The sequence below is a fragment of the Triturus cristatus genome, chromosome 7 (genome assembly GCF_964204655.1).
Source record: "Triturus cristatus chromosome 7, aTriCri1.1, whole genome shotgun sequence".
Taxonomy (NCBI): Eukaryota; Metazoa; Chordata; class Amphibia; order Caudata; family Salamandridae; genus Triturus; species Triturus cristatus.
Window position 1 is genome coordinate 1,592,255,454 of NC_140590.1, and position 20,668 is coordinate 1,592,276,121.

The 20,668-nt window shown below is 44.9% G+C and overlaps 1 protein-coding gene across 1 annotated transcript in view; it reads right to left on the reverse strand.

Annotated features, from left to right (window-relative positions):
* The window catches only part of LOC146812454 (piezo-type mechanosensitive ion channel component 2-like), a 711,007-nt gene that overhangs the window by 245,850 nt on the left and 444,489 nt on the right, over positions 1-20,668 (reverse strand). The window contains exon 32 of the mRNA XM_085619448.1: positions 17,987-18,099. Within this exon, the coding sequence (XP_085475574.1) occupies positions 17,987-18,099 (113 nt within the window). The remainder of the gene's footprint in view (positions 1-17,986; positions 18,100-20,668) is intronic.

Consider the following 20,668-nt stretch of genomic DNA (forward strand, 5'->3'; position numbering starts at 1 on the left):
AAGGACCATAGATGATCCGAAATGCATACGGGCTATTTTGTACATTGGAATTATGTCAACAGACTACTGTTGTGATAAAAGAAATCCCACGCAACAATAAAGGATATTCTGATGCAAATAAAAACCGGCGCTTTTAAATATTAATTGCAACTAGTGTCAAATTTCAGCATTCTCTGCTGTGCCTTTGGGTAACTATTCGTCACATGACATACAGCTGCATTCTATATTAAATGTAGAACATGGAACTGCTACAGCACTATTAACTTAATTTGGAATAGCATATTTCATTGATTTAAATATTTAATATTACAATATTTATTTAAATGTATTTGAAAAAAAAATTATCACCTAAAGAAAAATCTGTATATTTATTTAATTTAAAACATTTCTACAAGTTATGTATAGTTTGAATTAAATAAGAGTTATTACAATACTGTATAAGAAGATATGCATTCATTTTTTGTTTATATTTTATTTTGCTACTTTAAATAAAATTGTTATACACTTTTAAAAAAAAGTCAAAATAAACAAATTTATTTTTATCACTATTTCCAATGGGGTATTACTTTAAGTCCCTGCCCCTATTATTTTTTAGGGGAGGGTGTTGCAGTTTTGGTGATTGACCATGTATGGAGCTGGACTTACACCAGGTCTGAGCTGGAGTACATTTATGACTGTTTTAGGTCTTTTTTGGCTTTAAGAAGTAGGGTTTGTGAACAGAAACAGACTTGTTCTGTTAGGGGTGGGTGCGTAGCCCTCCCTAAACCCCGCCTTAGCTCTTCCTAAACCCTTAAATCTCTCCCACTTTTAGTAAGTATTACCCATTTTCCAGCCACTTCTCCTGTCCCTCCTACTTTTACTACTAAAACGTATATGTATCTGTGCAGAGATCTCTGCAGTCGGGACAGATATTTCTGCACATAAAAAAGAGGAGAGGCAAATATTCAGAAGTAGGTTAGAGAAGAAAACAAGTTACTTACCTGTAACTTTAGTTCTCCAGTATTGGTAACTTTCATAGATTCACATGCTTGAATCATTCTCCGTTGTCGAGATGGGGGTCCCGGTGTATATATAAAAATAGCAATACAAACCATTACAAATAGAAACTAAGCCTAGGCCAAATCTAGTTTTGTAACATATTCACCTCTTTTAGTAAAAGAGACCAAAATAAAATCAACAACCAATCAGATCAGCCTCACCCTCCTGAGAGAGCCTCGGAGCATCAGATTTTCGCAGCAGTGGTGTCACAGGATAACCATTTAGATGCAGAAGGTCGAGCTTTCCCAGGGGAGGAGGGTGAGTCGCATGTGAAGCTATGAAAGTTACCAATACTTGAGAACTAAAGTTACAGGTAAGTAACTTGTTTTCTTACTCCAGTATTGGAACCTTCATAGATTCCCATGCTTGAATCAGAGTAGCTAACAGTCATGAGCACACTTTGTATTATCTTCAAGAGAGATGAAACAATGCATTAATAATTAATGCATTAATAAGATTAAAGAAAGAAAAAGAAATTGCTTATCTCGCAGATTAGATAACAATCTTTCTTTTTTTTTTAAACAGTGAAATAAAGAAATCACCCAACAGTGAAATGCAAATCAAATACATATATATATATAAGCCAACTCACTGTGGTTTTTTATTGTGCATGAATTGGGGACTAACACGAAACCCACTGGGGTAGTAATGTGCTAAACTACAAGTTACAGAATTCCCGGAAGCCTGAATGGGAGGGACTAATTTGAAAATAAAAGCATGTGACAGCATTCTTCGTGTTTAATCCCCTGCTGCCAGTGAACAAGGGCGCAAGCCCGAAACGCGTATGGCTGAGTACTTTGGCATTTTGCAGCTGCCCCTCCCACTGCACCTTCAGTAATGGAGTGATGTACTTACAAGTGAGGCTTTTTCCAAAAGGAGCAATTCTTTGTGTTGGATTTATATACGGCTGGCCCAGTCGTGGAAACTGCCCGCCGCTGAACTGCGGATCAAAGCCCATGATGTTGTGGTGCCTGTGACTTGTGAGATCCCCTCTGGAGGCATTGTTATTGGCAGATGGTGTGTGCGGACTTCTAAAAGCCAACCCACTGTGGTTTTTTATTAGGTCTCGCTGAGACAGCGCAAGCTGTCTCTTTGAGACATTTTGTAAGTGGGTTTTCAAAAGTGCTCCCACATGATTTGGCAGGCCTAAAGCTTGAGTGCACGATGGCGTGCACGTGCACAGCTGGTGCTCGCACTCCCTCCTCCCCCTCCCTTTTCATCAGCTTTAATCAGGCTCCTCTGATGCTGGCATTCCCCCCTCCCTTCTCGCCCAGCCCTTCTTGTCACCTCGGCTTGTTTATTCGCGCGGTCGTGTCACTTTCACGGCCACGCATCCGTTTTCAGTCACCGGTACTCAGACCAAGTTTCAGGTTCGATGCAGCCTTTTGCTTGACGGCTCAGTTTCCACTGATGCAAGCTGCATGTTCGCTGCATTGTACAGAGCACAGATCTATTGAGGCAGTGTGCCTGTCGGATCCGTTTCCATCAATGTCGGTCGAGGGACACTCCAGTATTCAGAATCTAAGCTTGAACACGCTGTTACCCTCTCAGCCTCGTTTGTTGAAATACGAGCCGCACCAACACTTCAATGTTTGAAGTGCGGTCTTAAATGAAACTGTTTCTCTCCTGGCTCTGTTTCAGCCGCGCAGTCGAGCCACACAGTCACTATATTATGTTGAGTGCGGGCTTGATGGAGCCATCAAATTACCAGCTTATTTTCCTCAATGGGGTGCCGTGCAGGCCCTTTGTCGCATGCGAGGTTCAATTACAGTTTTGAGACCAAATTACTGCTGTTCATTACTTGCAGCTGAGCAAGCTGCGAAACCTTCCAAATAAAATATCTTTCGTAGTCCAACATTCAGGATCGGGCACTGTTGGGTTGCTATTCATACTCCAAACCAAAAATAATTCCAGCTTCAACGTGCTTGCAGCCGGTGCAGGCAAAAACGGGTGGAATCAGTCCTGTAATTAATTTTATTAAACAAAAGAATGCCGCCCTCCAGGATATCGAGGTTGACAAAATGTATTCACACCACTAACACCAACGCATTTTAACACAAGGTCTTGATCACGGTTGGGTAAGTCCTATCTTAATTACTCTTTTATACTGGTATCCCATGTTGCCCATAATGAGGCATTATGGGAAGTGTAGTTCGAAAGTTTTTTTAAATATGTACATTATATACAAATTATATTCCACCAATCACAATGAAATCTATGTCAGTAATCAAATTTGTCCCGCAAATTCACTGATTTTCAAAAGTAGTTGAGAGGTTATATAGAATTGCATTCACTAAATTGGGGAGAGGAGTTGGCTTAACGGCTAGGGCGCTCGACCTCGGACCTGGGGAACTGGGTTCGAGTCTCGGTAATGACGCTGAACATCCTGTGATTCTGGGCAAATCACTTACTCTTCCTGTGCCTAACAAAAAATGAATGTGTCCTCGTGTAACGTAACTGGTGCTATGTAAAGCGCTCTGATACCTGATTGGATTCGGGTCAAGTTCGCGCTATATAAAACTCTGCAAACAAAAAAAAAAAAAGTAAGCACAGTTGAAACATAGTGTAATCACATTCACTTTGTTACCGGAAAGTCTTGGAATAACCCGACACCTCTGAACCTTGGTTGGAAGCCTTTGTATGTGTTTGGTACACTGTTGCTTTCTTCAAACATGTACACGCTACCCTCTTCTAAGTGATACTTCTAATTGATTATAGATGTTTTTACTATAAGTTTGACTCTTTCATAGTAGACTTATATTGGTCTTGCTTTTCTTCCACCGGTCCACCCTGTCAATATTTTTACGTCACACAATTTCATCCTGGATCACATTTTGAAGGAGAAGGCACGTTCGTTAATTCTGTGGAAAAGACTGAAGACACCAAAGTGCATCGATCAATCTTTTGTGGCTATGGTGTAAAAGGAAAAAACATTTACAAAATCGCCCATGTGTTCACCAAGGCATGTCATCAATATCCACAATCAGGAATGCACAGACAAGGGTTAGGTGGCCCCTGCGATGAAGGGTTGTACTGTGCCTAGCTGCGGCTGTTGGTGAAAGGTTTCCATGTCAGGCCTCGAGATCCTGACACCACTTTAAGATGAAACGGCCGAATCTACAGTTATTTCAATCTCTTCCAAAATGGCACTCGGAAGAAAAAACTCTCCTCGTCAAGGCTAAGCAAAAACAACACATGGTCCTGACACTGTTCACATGATAATAAAATGCATGTTTCTCACTTCTGGCCCCGGGCTTTGGGAAGCGTTGGTAGCGAGTGTTCCTGTTGATGATTTATATATGGCCTTTCGGAAGATGCCAGCTTTTACACCCCTAGCCTTCCCTCTAACCCCCCACCCCCTCTCCAAAATAATGATTCTCACACCCTTCACCCTGCATCTGTAACAGGTGCGCCCACGTTGGCACTTGCCACTTCCTTCACGGTGTTCAAAGCTTTTAATCCACACCCTTAGCCACCCTCATGGTGGGCTCCAAGGGTCGCTGCACGTGCCGGCCACATTACTCAGCATGGCTCCTTCCCTGACAGCCGAGAGGGGAGACAATAAATTAGTGTAAGTGCCCCAATGTTAAACACCAGCCAGGGAAGTTCTGTTTAATTCCCTATGAACCTTTGGAAGGGTTCATAGGAGAGCCTTTGATTGTAATTGACGCTCAAATAAAGCGCTCCAGAACCTTTGGGTCCTGTTCGCGCTATATAAAACTAAAACAAACAAGCATTTGCAATGCAATAGGTCTCGCATTTACGCGAGTTTAAGCTATTGGCATTGTAAATGACAATGCCTTTTATTTGTTTTAGAAACGAAAACGAAAACAAAAATAAAAGGCATTGTTATTTGCAATGTCAATAGCGCATACTCGCGTAATGCGAGACCTATTGCATTGCAAATGCTTGTTGTGCATGAATTGGGGACTAACACGAAACCCACTGGGGTAGTAATGTGCTAAACTACAAGTTACAGAATTCCCGCAAGCCTGAATGGGCGGGGCTAATTTGAAAATAAAAGCATGTGACAGCATTCTTCGTGTTTAATCCCCTGCTGCCAGTGAACAAGGGCGCAAGCCCGAAACGCGTATGGCTGAGTACTTTGGCATTTTGCAGCTGCCCCTCCCGCTGCACCTTCAGTAATGGAGTGATGTGCTTACAAGTGAGGCTATTTCCAAAAGGAGCAATTCTTTGTGTTGGATTTATATACGGCTAGCCCAGTCGTGGAAACTGCCCGCCGCTGAACTGCGGATCAAAGCCCATGATGTTGTGGTGCCTGTGACTTGTGAGATCCCCTCTGGAGGCATTGTTATTGGCAGATGGTGTGTGCAGACTTCTAAAAGCCAACCCACTGTGGTTTTTTATTGTGCATGAATTGGGGACTAACACGAAACCTACTGGGGTAGTAATGTGCTAAACTACAAGTAACAGAATTCCCGGAAGCCTGAATGGGCGGGGCTTATTTGAAAATAAAAGCATGTGACAGCATTCTTCGTGTTTAATCCCCTGCTGCCAGTGAACAAGGGCGCAAGCCCGAAACGCGTATGGCTGAGTACTTTGGCATTTTGCAGCTGCCCCTCCCGCTGCACCTTCAGTAATGGTGTGATGTACTTACAAGTGAGGCTTTTTCCAAAAGGAGCAATTCTTTGTGTTGGATATATATACATATATATATATATATATATATATATATATATATACATACATATATATATTCACTGAAAAAACCATAGGTTTCACACATGTTATAGTTAGCTGTACATTTTACTCGTAAAAAACCAATGAAATTCCACGTTATAGTTAGATCAGGTAACTATAACTCGCGCGACCGCCACTCTATCACAAGGATGATGTCATTAGTAATGTCATGAGTGATGCCACTGACGTCATCAGCAGTGGATTGCGGGCGCGCAAGTTATAGTTACCTGATCTAACTATAACGTGGAATTTCATTGGTTTTTTACGAGTAAAATGTACAGCTAACTATAACATGTGTGAAACCTATGGTTTTTTCAGTGAATTTGCAAGGTTTTTTAAATGCTAATTCCTAACTATAACGTGTGTGAAACCTATGGTTTTTTCAGTGAATTTGTACGGTTTTTTAAATGCTAAGTTATGTATTTATTTTTAATTTTTTAATTTTAATTTTTAATTTTAATTTTTTAATTTTTGCGCGCACGGTGCGCTTCGCGCACCGTGCGCGCACTGTGGGAACTCGGTGCACTTCGCGCACCGAGCGCCCACTTGGCGCATTTCGTACCGTGCACGCCTCGCCATTTTTTACAAAATATCAATTGTTTTTTTCTCTCATGGGGGGTCCTTAGATTTATATATTAAATGTGATTGTTAATTCTTTATTTTTTTTATTTTTTTACCGTACGCGTACGGTAAGCTTACCGTACGCGCACCCCGCGATTTTTTTTAAAAATTATTAAATTCATTTTTCATACTTTTTGGTCCTTCGTGAACCCCCTGACGAACGCTAGGGGGTCTGCAACTCTCTTCATGGCCCCCTTTTCGTGTTATCAACCTTTTTTTCACAGTGCGAGAGACAGAAAATGGCGGCCGATACTTCCTGGTTTCGACCGATTCGAATGTTTACTTTGATCTAACAACCAATCAGAAACGCGCTCGCGCACGGCACCGTACGCGTACGGTAAGCTTACCGTAAGCACACGGTAAGCGCACGGAGCGCTGCCACAGATATATATATTGATTTAAATGCTATTTTCTCAGGAACTACTGAACAGATTTACACCAGACCTACAAAAGGCACTTCCTTGACCTTATGGCTACCTCTCTGCCAAATTACAAGTAATTCTGTTCAGCCGTTCGGGCTGTAGCTGTGTCTAAAGGTCCTATGGAAAAATGCATGGGGAAAACGCGTTTTGGGACCCCCCTTTTTTCTCAGCCCCCGCTTGACGAATCCCCCCGAGACTTTCAGGGTAGGAGCGGAGCGTAGCGCCCCATTAGTTTTGAAAATTTCGCGAGGATTCGTCGACCGGCGCCAAAGTTATTCCAAATAGAATGTTGCGGATTTCCTATGGAAACAGGGTCCTAACTATAACTACCTACAGGCGACCGCCAGTAGGTAATATATATATATATCTATTTGCAGTTTGCACTACCTTTGCGTATTTTGCACACTTGCATTTTGTTGCACATTGATAGCACCTTTTTGCACTTTAGATATCAGCTTTTGCACATGTTATTGCGTATTTGCACAACGTAGCACTGTACCTTGAATCCATGCAGAATAACCTGTAGTTTCCAGGTTGTGATTTTACTATTCACATCAAAGAGCATCCTTTAAACCGGTTTACCGATTTTTTAAAATCATTTAATGTCTCCGACCCATGCTGGCTTATTTATCAATGTATCTGTATTTGCTATATGTTTTCCATCACCATATTACAAACTCAAAAACCAATGTATTTTTTCCATGTCTATGGACACAAGCATCACGAGATTTTAGAGTGCTTTTGGATTATAAAAACACAATGTTTCAGCAGTTACTTCATGTGATCAAGGCCATCTGGTGGCCGAAACGCGTAATGGCGTGCTGTGTGGGTGCTGATCTACATTAAAACCTTTGAAGCACGATTTGGTGTCCGTGTGCTTCTTCCTCGCCGGTTGGAGGTGGGAGACAGCTGTTTGGATTTCTATATATATATATATATATATATATATATATATATATATATATATATATATATATATATACGCTCGTTTCTACTCAAGAAACATGCTGCACTCACGGGACCACTTGAAAGATTCTTTATTACAAGGACGCGTTTCGGCGTTATGCCTTCCTCAGCTTGTTAAAGATAGCGCCACCTGTCCTGAAGATTTTTTAAACAGGTAAGTACGATTCTATTGGTTGTGGCAATTGGACATAGAAAGGGGGCTTTCTGTATTATCGGAGCAATGTTCCTTCCGCTCAGATGGATTCTGGGAGTTGCAGTCCGATAGTTATCGTGGGGGATCAATCAGGTCTCCTATGTCCTGCCTTTGCATAGGCATGTCCCGCAGATAACAGTTGTTTCAATACAATAATTTAAGGCAAATATTTTACCGTCCCTTTCACCTTTCCTCAATTCCAGGGCACATGTTGCTGCTTTCAGGTGCCATGACAGGGTGCGCTGATGTTCAAATCCCCCTCGGTGGCCCCTCGTCAAGCCCCAGAGTCCTTCGGCACCTGACGCAGGAGCCGGTCGTATGGCCGTCACTCCAACAGTAATGATGACTGTCGACTTTGTCGGCGACTGTGCTTAGTTTCTCCGTTGGCGGTGCGAACTGCTTGTATAAATCTCACTCCAAAGTCCACTTTAACAGGTGGCGCTATCTTTAACAAGCTGAGGAAGGCATAACGCCGAAACGCGTCCTTGTAATAAAGAATCTTTCAAGTGGTCCCGTGAGTGCAGCATGTTTCTTGAGTAGAAACTGGAGCGTGTATTTTGTGTGGACCCACTTTCCACATTTGCTGCACCCGTCAGTGAGAGTGCGTATACTGCTTTAAAGTGGACTTTGGAGCGAGATATATATATATATATATTGTTAGAAAAACCCCACTCCCACACCGGAAAGGGTGGTGGTAACGGGGTCTTTCCAGACATACACTGTGGTAGCTTGGCTCGAGTGGTCAGGGGTCAGGCACCGTGTTAAGCATACGTCATACCCACACAATAACCATGCGTGCATCCGTTCCAAAAACGACACTACACCTTAAAAATTATGAAAATATCTCTGTGTTTATCTTCTTTTCTCTTAGTTACTGATTAAACAAGTAATAATACAATCACAGTACACAAGCTTCTCCTTAAAAAGTGCAGGACAAATAAATAGTAACACTTTACAGGTGCAATAAATAGGATCAGGTCAAATAAATACTGCGAGGGAATAAATACTGTACAGGAATAAGTTAGCTCAGGACAATAAATACATTACAGGAATAATTTAGATAAATACAATAAATACAGTACCCTCAATAAATAATAAAAGCCAACAGTGACACTTCTAAATCAGATCACATTTAAAATACTATGGGCTGATTTGGCCCAGGCACAGCTTGTGGTTAGGTGGATGGCCTGAGGGTGTCTCACCTAGCTTGGGTAAGGCTGAGGCTAAAACTGAGGTAGTTCAAGGGTAATCTAGGAATCTGGCTCTCCCAAACTACACCACCCCTCACACAGGTCACTGTATCAGTCTCAGTCCACCCCTGGCACTTCCAGGCTGGTTCTAACCCTTAGGATGGTCTCTTAGAGCTCCACAGGGCCTTAGGCGCCCTCTATTCCACTTACTGCCCTTTTTATGAAGCTCCGACGCCGCTGGAGTCGTGTCGACGCCGTGAGGCGGTTCCGGTTCGATGTCGGCGGCCTCGGCACAATGTCAGTTCTTGACGACGCCGGTAGGCGGTTCCGGTTCGATGTCGGCGGCCTCGGCTCGATGTCGACCTCCGGTTCGATGACGTCGGGCTGTCTTGGCTCGATGTCGACTTCGGGCAGCTCCGGTTCGATGTCGGCGGCCTCGGCTCGATGTCGGCCTCCGGTTCGATGACGTCGGGCTGTCTTGGCTCGATGTCGACTTCCGTCGGCTCCGGAGTGCGACCTCCACTCCCGACCTCCGGCACGATTCTCTTCAGGTTCCGGCGACTCCGGAGTGCGACCTCCACTCCCGACCTCCGGCACGATTCTCTTCAGGTTCCGGCGACTCCGGAGTGCGATCTCCACTCCCGACCTCCGGCACGCTTCACCTCGGTCTCCGGCGACTCCGGAGGGCGAACTTCACTCCCCCGTCGACGCCGCTCACTCGACCTCGGGTGACTTCCTCCTCGACCTCTGGTACTCTCCACGACCTCCGTCGGCGCCCTCTCTCGACCTCTGGCGGCTCCGGGTACGACGTCTGCTTTCCAGTCAGCGCCGCTTCTCCACCTCGGGCTCCAGGTCTCAGGCTTCTCGACGTCGGATTCCAGGGAAACCAATAAACAGGTCAGATTCTTGCTTTTCTTTACTTCTAAGGCCTGTTCCTGCTGTCCAGGTCCTTAAGATGGTTTTTCTTGCTTTGTCCCACACAGGGCTCCAGGCTGGGCTCAGTCAGTAGGGACTAGTATCAAGGGTGGGTTTATGGACCCCACTCCAGGCACAAGTTTCCACCCCTGCTGCCTCACTCCTTCCTCCTTCAGTTCTGTGCTCCTCTCTCTTCACCAGTCAGGTGCCAACTGCCCGCTCCAACTGTCAACTCTGGCTTAGCTTCCCAACATTCCAAACCGCCTCCAACTGTCACAGGGTTCGAGAATGTTGCAGAAGGTTCTAGTAGGTTCCAGTGGGTTCTGATGATGTCACAGGTGGCCACCATTTTGTGCTCCAGGCCCTCAGACAGAAGTTCCAGGGGTAGATAAAATGGCTCCCTGAATCTGCATCAATACTAAAAAGTCTGGTGGTTCCCAAAAAGGAAAAATTCTAACAGGGTTTGAGGCAAAAGTGGGACAAAATAAATAATGATGAGGAGGGACCACCCAAAGGGCTGACAGGTCTAACATATATATATATATATACACCGAAGATATGTACACATGTACACATGCTTGTAAATAGGTATTCTGTGTGTTACCCTGAGCAGTGTGCTTTATATCGTACAGATTTTTTGAGTTTGTTTTTTGACCTGGTTCTAGATGATCTATTGTTTGAGTGTGTTGGTATTGGTAATTTTCGTGGTCACGAAAAAAATGTTCAGTGATTTTGGACTAACGTTTTATAACGGTGATTAATTGTGTGTTTCACTCATTTACACTTCCGCAGAGACACTGTATTATAGGGAAAGCATATATTGGTCTTTAAAAAAATGGTTAAACTTGGACGTGGTCTAAGTTTACAATATAACTTTCCAAACAAAAGCTGGTGCCATCCCATAATATATTTCACTTTGTGTAATGTCTCAGCCGAGTTTGGGTTGCAAAATGCATTTTTTATTTTGTAACCATTTTACATTCATTATCTACACTAAACACCACATCAATTTGCACATGGTATATTTGTAAAATAATTCTACAATTAGCTCTGCTATGCACTTTATCTTCTTTGCACATTTCCTTCTAAACTAAAAGTCGCAAGTCTGTTAATGATTACATGCATTTATGCAGTTATAATGAATTTTTGCACTGTTTATAACGTGTATTTGGATTTATCCAGGGATTTTTAGATTGCCAAAATGAAGTCTTTTGATTTTGGAATTATATTGTAATTTCAAAAAGTTTTATTTTGCTTTTCTCCAGCCGACAACAATATACATTTCCGTTATAATATGATGGGAAATGCGGTTGGGGTTTTGTCATTATGATTTTTTGGCACTAACGAGTAGGGACATTACATTGATTATATTCGAGTCATGTAGTCTGTTTACTATGTTCTCCATTAACTTTTGGAACATGTGACTTTGGTGGGAAGGGCATATCACTTAAAATGGCGAAATCCACTCACAGCCTTTATGTGAACAAGGGCGCCTAAGCCCGAAACGCGTCATCTGTTGACTGCTGCTAGGTTTTAAATAAACATCTTGCCTGGAAAAAAGAAGTGGTTCGTTTCTCTTTCTTCGCTGCCGAGGTTTTGGTAGAAGTGGAAGGAGTGTTGTTTGCGATATATATATATATATATATATATATACAGAAAATCAGTTGTATCAAAGAATGTGGGAAGAAGATACGAAGGAAAAGGAAGGAGGGATGGGAGGGAAAGCTCACCACTTATTGAAAGAGGTTCTTCAGGACCGCTTGGACGATAATCCAAGCAGTAATGTCTTGTGAAGGTATGGGCACTCTTCCAGATCGCTGCTCTGTAGATGTCCCGGATAGGTACTCCAGCAAAGAGGGCCCTAGAAGAAGAGATCGCCCTCGTGAAGTGAGCACGGACTTTCCCTTCAAGGGGCTTGCCAGCTGCTTGACAACAATATTGGATAGCGCTGGAAATCCACTGTGCAATCCCCTGTTTGGAAAGGGGAAAGCTTTTACGAGGGGCACTGTAAGCCACGAAGAGCTGAGGTGACTTTCAAAAGTCCTTAGTTTTCTGAAGATAGAACTTCAGGCAACGCTGAATGTCCAATGAGTGAAGTGACATCTCAGCCGGAGTCGCAGGTTGAGGGAAATTTTTTTAAGTATCACAGGTTCATTTAAATGAAAGTCCGAAGGTACCTTCGGGATGAACTTTGGGTTGGTACGGAGTACTACCATTTCATTTTTAAATTGAAGAAAAGGCTTTTGAATGGTGAGTGCCTGCAACTCGTTGACCCTTCTAGCTGAAGTCAAGGCTAACAGAAGGGCCGCCTTCCAGGAGAGAAATTTCAAGTTTGCTTTATGTATCGGCTCGAAGGGATGTTTCAAGACCAGATTAAGGTTCCACAGTGGTGGAGGAGGCTTCACTGGAGGGAAGACTCGAAAAAGACTTTTCATAAACTGTTTAATAATTCTTGCTGACCAGAGCGAAGGGCTTGAGGATGTCCTCCTGAAGCGAGAAATGGCCACGAGATGCACTTTAATAGATGAATGAGTCAGGCCGGCCTTTGCCAAGGAAAGAATGTAAGGAAGGATTTTATGCCCCGAAGAAGCGAAAGGGGGAACCCCCGATTCTCTGCACCAGTGATAAAACCTCTTCCATTTCATTCGGTAGGTTTTGTTTGTACTTTGAGCACAAGCCTGAGGCAGGATGTCCCTACATTCTTCATAGAGCTTTAAGTCAAGAAACTCTCTGTGCTCAGGAGCTACGCTGATAATTAAAGAGATTGGGGATCCGGATGCAATACTTGGCCCTGGGACATCGTCAGCAGTGATGGAATCGGTTTCAAAGGAACCGGATGCTCCAAGGACAGGAGAAGAAGCTCCGTGTACCAGTATTGGTGAGGCCAAGTTGGTGCTATTAGGATCATCTTGCAGGGTTCCGTTTTTAGCTTTCTGAGCAGCCTCGGGATCAGAGGAATGGGGGGCTAGTCCGAATTGCTCTCAGTTCCAGTAGATTGATGTGCAACAGGTGATGGTGGTGTAGCCATCGACCACTTATCTGGAGGTCCTGCAAGACCGCTGCCCAGCCTTCCAGAGAGGCATCCATTGTAATAATCTGACAAGCCGGAGTGACCATGAAGGAGAGACCTTGGAAAATGTTCTCATCGAGAGTCCACCATGAAGCAGCATCTTTCATTGACATAGTGATCGTGATCATGTCTTCGAAAGACCCTTGCACTTGGCGCCACTGTAGGTCCAGTTGTTCCTGAAGAGGGCGCATTTGTAACCTGCAGTGAGTAATTGGAGGAATGCAGGACAAAATGGACCCTAGAAGAGACTTGTAGAGGCGAACTGAAAGTGACCTTCTTTTTTTAAGTAGATGGGCCATCAACATCAATTTGGCTTGTCTTTCCACTGACGGAAAAGCTTTGAACAGGGATGGGTCCAATATGGGTCCCAGGAAATTGTTTTCCTGGAACGGCACAAATTTGATTTTTCCCTGTTGAGGGTAATACCCAGACTTTTGAACAGCTGTATACAAGCTGCCACTGACCGCTCGGCTCCAGTCTTGATAGGAGCCTTTAGCAACCAGTCGTCCAGGTAATGGAAAACATGATGCTGTTGTTTCCTTAGAAAGGCCGCTGCCGGAGCCAGTATCTTTGTAAAGATACTTGGTGCCGATCTGAGGCCGAAGGGAAGAACCCTGAATTGAAAGTGGCTCTTGGCTACTGTGAAGCGAAGAAACTTCCTTTGGGATGGATGTATGGGAACACGAAAATATGCGTCCTCTAGATCCAAAGTGGCCATGAAATCTCCTGAATTTAAAAGTCGAAGTATGTCCTGCAAGGAGATTATCCGAAACAACTGTTTGATGAGATAGGTGTTGAGCTCCCTCAGATCTAGAATAGGGCGCCACTTTTCTACAGTCTTTCGGACTAGAAAGAACCAGGAGTAGAAACCCTCTCTTCTTTGCGAGACAGGGACCGGCTCCATAGCAGCCTTCTGCAGCATCTCTTGGACCTCTAAGCGCAGGAGACGAAGATGTTTTGTTATGTTGGCGAAAGGGGGCTTGGTTGGAGGAGGATGGACAAACTCCAACGTGTGACCAAATTGGATTATATTGAGAACCCAACGATCCGATGTTATCCGTTGCCATTCTTGGAAGTAACGCGAGAACCTGATCCCCACAGGTGTTAAATGAGGGGAAGAAACAGTAGACAGAGCCAGCAGGCCGCTATTGACGCCGAGAAGACTCCTTCTCCTGGCGCCCCCCTTTTCCTCTGTTTGATGATCTTGAATATGACGAGCACTACCCCTGCCGCTCGTTATACTGCGGGCGATAAGATTGCAAGGCCAGTGTATACGAAGACTACCAATATTGCTGGTAACCTCCTCTGTATGAGGGAAGACCTCTGCCCCTTGCGCCTCGAAAAGGGACCTTTCGGTATTGGAGTGTCCCTAATGATCTTGCTGTGTCCGTATCTTTTTTAATGTCCTGAAGCGCATCGTCTATGTCCTTCCCAAAGTACGCCTCTCAATCAAAGGAGAGGTCCAGAATCTTGTTCTGAACCTCAGGCCTAAATGAGGTCGCTCGAAGCCATCCCTGCCGACAAAGGATTGCCGCTCCAGCCAGGGAACGGAACGCAGTTGTTGCAATGTCCATTGCGCAATCAATCCTTCTGAGGAGGCCCTCCTCCCTTCCCGGAGAATCTTTTTCGCTTTGGCCCTGCTGTCATCAGGCAACTGGTCAAGGTAGGGAGAGAGGTCACACCACATCTGGCGGTCGTAGCGCCCCAAGATGGCTAAAGCATTAGCCGCTTTCACAAGAAGGCTTGACATTGAAGAAAACCTTTTGTCAGCATTGTCCAGGCGTCTGCCTTGACTGGAGGTGTTGTTGGAGGAGCCGCCGGATTTTCAGACTTTCTCTGTGCTGCCTGCGATATATCCGGTTTAGGCTGACGCACCAGGCATGCTGGGCTATCCTCCGGGGCTTTATACTTTTTCTCTAAACGAGGAAGCACTGGAGCCACTGGAGCCGGGGTCTTCATAACTTTGAGCCCCTCTTCCCAAACATGACCAACGATAGGCATTGATCTCACAGATTTCTTAAAGGGCTCTTTGAAATCGTATAGGAAGACTGAACCAGAGGCATAGGAAGCCAAAATCTTTTTGCTGCCCTCTCCAACAAATTATGGAAACCGCCCACATCTCCAGGCGGAGAATCCACTGGCACCGGTGCAGGTGAAGCAGGAGTAGGGATAATATACTCATCCCATTCCCTGTCTGGATCCAGGGGAATTGCATTTTCTTGGTCGTCATCAGATGTTTCATCCTGAATAATCGGAGTCGACGGTGGTGGATCCACAAGAAATTGCAGTGGTGGTGGTGGCAGCTGAGGGGTGGATGGCCCTGCAGGTGGAACAGCCGGAGTAGAAACCTGCTCCTGAGCCAGAGATGTAGTTGGAAATCTCCTTTTATAGTCTGAGAACATTAGCTGTAAGTCCGAAATCAAGGAGGATGGCATACAAACCATCTCCTCTTGGTAACCTCCATGATAGTCCTGAGGAGGATCATATTCCTGCTCTTTATACCCATCTTCAGAATCTAGGTCCTGGCACTTCACGTGCAGTTCAGAAGGGCTATGAGCATACCCATATGGACCTTCATCCTCCGAATACCCCTCCTCTAGGAGATGAGTAGGCAGCAGAGGTGTCACTTTGCTTGGAGAAGTGAGATCTGGAGTAATGCGACGTTTCCTGATGATTACCTCAGAAATTTGTACCGTCGACGAGGTCGTCGACGATGTAGTTATTGTCATCGTCGGTATCGTCACCGTTCCCGTCGTCATCACCATCGCCGTCATCGCCATCAACGTAGCATCGTCACCATGGCCGTCATCATCCTCGTCGAAGTCATCGACAACACCATCGACGACAACTTCGCCATCACCGTTGCATCCGTTGTCACTGGCATCGATGAAGAAAACTGCATCGCAGTCAAAGAAGGCAAGGAAACTCTCGCTGACGATCCCGTCGCCAGAGAAAGAAAAGACTGAGAAGACTGTACCTTTTCTCTGCGCGTCGACGTAGATAACGGTGTCGTCGACAGCGTCGTCGGCGGTGAAATCTTCTTAGTATGTTTTCCCTCGGAAGGTACAGAGGAGGGCTTTTTGAAGTCCTTTTTCCTGTCAGGAGGAGAAGATGGAGGAACAGAACTTGACTTTCTCACTGCAGATTCTCCTTTAGATAGTCCTTCCCTCTCCTTTAAACCTCGGTGAGGAGATTTGTTTGGACTTTGCCTGTCAGACCTATGAGAGGTCTTTTTAGAGGCTTTACCAGGTCGGTCTTCAGAAGAAGAGGGGTCAGATCTCGACCTCTTCAGGGATCTCTTGAAAGAGGAAGCTGATGAAGCTTTATCACTATCATCACTGGATAAAGGATCCCTCCTGGATTTCAGCTTCTGGAGCCAGGTCAGAAGACGTCCCTCAAGGTCTCTCAAGGTTTTTGTGGAAAAGGTACGGCAAACCTTGCAATCCTTAGCCTTGTGATCTGGATAGAGGCAAAAGATGCAGTCCTTGTGAGAGTCATCTATGTAAAGCCTTTTTTAGAGCAGGTGGAACAGGCTCTAAAAAGGCCTTTCTTCTCCTTGTCAGACATGTTGACACGAAGCTGAAGAAGTTGTTGAAGAAGCTGTTGAAGAAATCAGTTGAAAAAACTCTAGGAGTAAGGTAATAAGGAAAAAACTGAGCAGAGCTCAGTGGAGACTCCCTAGCACGTGTGGTAGAAAATCTGATGGTCTGAGGCTCTCTCAGGAGGGTTCTAGAGGGTGAGGCTGATCTGATTGGTTGTTGATTTTATTTGGTCTCTCTTACAAAAAGAGGTGGATATGTTACAAAACTAGATTTGGCCTAGGCCTAGTTTCTATTTGTAATAGTTTATATTGCTATTTTTATATATACCGGGACTCCCATCTCGACGACAGGGAATGATTCAAGCATGGGAATCTATGAAAGTTCCAATACTGGAGTAATAGAGAATATACTATTGTGGGACTATTAAAGGTAGTACAAAATGCAGTTGTTAAATAGGGCCCCTGAGAGTTTACACTGACTCCAATCTTGCACAGAATACCAACACAGAAGCAGGTATGTGGAAAAGGGTGCAAGACAGAACCAACTCACCTCTGAACAACTTTAAACCAGTGCCAACTCGGTCTTTCAAAAAGATTTGATAGGACTTTTGCATTTATTTTGGGAATTTCCTCCTCATGTTACTGCCTCAAGAGAATGAAGACTAGAGAAGACCATAACCGTAGATTTCAGTGATGCATAATCCTCCTGAGGACAACCTCGCCCCGCAGAGACACTTCAATCTAAACCCTTCCTCCTCTAGATCTGCATTCAATAGGAAATTAAGGAAAACTTAACCTGTATACAATAAGTCAATACATAACATTGTCTAAGAAGTTAAAAGAACAATGTTGACTCACTTTGCTCTTCTTTAACCCCACAAATATTTAACCTTTTCTGCAAATTATACTGCGCCTTCAACAAGGATGGAGACCTATATACGCGCCTCAGCCCACTTTGTATCTGACATTCAGCCATCCATGTAACAGCCAAACTGGTAAAAGAAGTGTGTCATGTAGGCCTAACAGTCTGTGCATGTGTTTCTTATCGAAAGCACACCTCTACCAACTTTGCCTAACATTTGAAAGACTATTGATAGAAAATTATATTTTACCTTCTGCACATCTGTCTTTTTGTTTGTGTACTGGGCCTCCCCAGCACTAGTCAACACAGAGTTGTCTTCAGACAGCTTTCATCTGCCCAAAAGACCCTACTCAAAGTAATGCTTGAGCTTTACTTCTGTCACAAAAGATACTTTTAAGTATTCATTTTTTGTCCTTAGAGAGTCTACTTCCATATTGAAAATGATTAGTTATAGCACTCATCAATACCTGAAAGGCTGTTTTCTTCTGTGGTGGTTCCTCTTCTCTCTGTTCCTCATGATCCTCCTCTTCCTCTTCCTCACTCTCTGTGTCAAAGAGGTTGTAGCTTCCGCTCCGAATCACTTAAAAAATATTTGGAACCAGGGTCAGTAAAAGAGGAATGGCAGGGCTACTCTCACTAGAAAAAAGCTAGTCTGCGCTCTTTAGTGATACATTTCAATATGATTGCTCCTTTTTAGTTTTGGGAATTAAAAACTCAAATATACACAAATAAATCAACAAAGCTAAGTCATAGAGGGATATTCTCAAGAACGTGTGATAACTATTGCAAAATTTGCTTAACGCAACTTTGCACATCGCAGTCTATCGTGGGAAAATAACGCTGTGTTAACGTTGTATTCTCAACATGGCGGCACCATGCGATAGTCTCACGATAACGCGATAAATGACCTCGTTAAAACGAACGCGATGTCAAAGAAACGCGAAACACGAACGCGAAAAAAGTTGCGATGTGGCCAATCGAGTTACAAAAATCAGTGATAACCAGTGACAGGCCTGCAATTCCCACGCATCATGCTGGAAAATGCACTATAAAAGAAAACCAAAAAAAGGCAAAACAAAATAAACTGCGTAGCACCATGGATGCACCCAGAACGAGTACAGAGGACAACGCAAACCCCACAAGCCCCACAGACGACCAGCAAGGAACCTCGGGGTCGGGGAAGGCCAAGGAGAAGAGGAAGACGTGGTTCAGTCCGCAGGAAAACAGGATCATCGTTACGGAGGTGATAGAACACTACCAACAACTGTTCGGCACCGCAAAAGTGTAATTGGCAACAAAGACGCAAATATGGCAGACTATCGTAGACCATGTGAATGCAGTTGCAGCGTTGAGGAGGACGATGGAAGAGGTCAAGAGGTGCTGGAATGATGTGAAGGCCAAAACCAAGAAGTAACTCGATGCCAACATGAAAGCAGCAACGCTCATTGGAGGTGGGGTCCAGCGGCACACCAGGAGCTGGATGACATGGAGAAAATGGTGGCTACAGTCATCAGTCGGGACACAGTGCCAGGAGTTGGGGATCCGGACACTGCTCACCATGACCTGACACAACATCAACAGGGTGAGTACCGACCGGGGATTGGTGGGACGGGGGGAGATGGGCACAATGGCACTCATGCACAAGTAAGTAGAGCACACTGCACACCCACAATGACTCTGGATCATGTCCCTGATCCCCGTGGCACACCGCAGAACACACACAAAACCAAGTAGGCCCCGTACCCCATGTCCCCAAAGGGGTCCCGTCACCACACATCACCAATCTCACCACCAACACATGCACACGTGCGAAACCCACCAAAGATGAGTATTTGTGAGCCACACTGACACTGCAAGTGACACCACATGACGATTAGCATGGCTGCAGGTCAATCATCATGACATTGTGCACGCCACGACACTGAGGTGGCTGAGTGTGGACCACATCCGGAAAGGAGCAGGTCACACTCTGACACATCCATGTGCACAAACAACCCCTGACGTCAACAACACATCTGCGACCAAGAGCCCTAAACAACCAAGTCCGGTACATCTCACCACTGTAGAAGCATAGAAGGCACACCGCCTGAAAGGGATAAGGGGCCACAAAATCAGAGCTGCAGGGGCGACTCACCCACAATGCTGCACACACACATAAGAATAAGAGCACCTCAACATTGACAACAATATGGTACAAACTGCAACACTTTCACAACAGTACACAGGACACAACTGGTGCCGCATGGATGTACAAAATGGCCAATCAGTCCTGGCATAGCAGGAAACTGTGAGATGACAAGGTACGAGTACAACCTCACATCCCTGATGTCATACAAATGTCCACTGTCCGGGATCAAATAGGCAACTCACCACAAACAGTCACAATGTACATTGTCATGCAGTCTGTCTGTAAACTTCACCAATGCGTCAACATACATGTAACACACTGTGAAACTGCATCTCCCCTTTACATTGCAGAGGGACAATCAACACCTCCTGCAGAGCAGACCCTACATCCCGTAAATGATGATGGAGGTGACCACCAGGACATCGACCTGGACGAACCCCAGCGGTTCATGGACACCCTCTGCAGCCCACCTCCAGTAGAAGGTCAGCCTAGCACCATCGAGGTGAGCCCACCCCCTGCACAGACCACACAGCAGGAAACACCCACCACCACGTCTGGCTCCCAGCAACTCACCAAAGAACACAAGGTGTTCCAACGCAGTGTGTTAGACTGCCAGAGGGGGCTGGCTGCACAGGTGCGGCTAGGGTTCCAACTCATGGCAGCCAAACTGGATGCCATACGTGGGTGTCTAAGTCCCATCAGGGACCACTTACACTCCCTAACGGTCACCCAGAGTCCGCCCCATACCCTCCAACAATCCATGGCTGGTGTCGCTGGAGTCATGACTCGGAGACGACAACACTGTCCAGTCAGAGTGGCTACAGCAATGTCATCCGTAATTTGGAAAACATGAGGAGGGTCATGGAGAACATGGAGCGGATGCAGGTGCAAAGAATGGCTACCACAGCTGCACACAAGAAAGCTGTAGATGGGATCTTCCATGCCCTGCATATCCTCATCATGAGAGTGATGCCACAAGACATTGCGCAGATGAATGCTGATGCTACGTCTACATCCACAT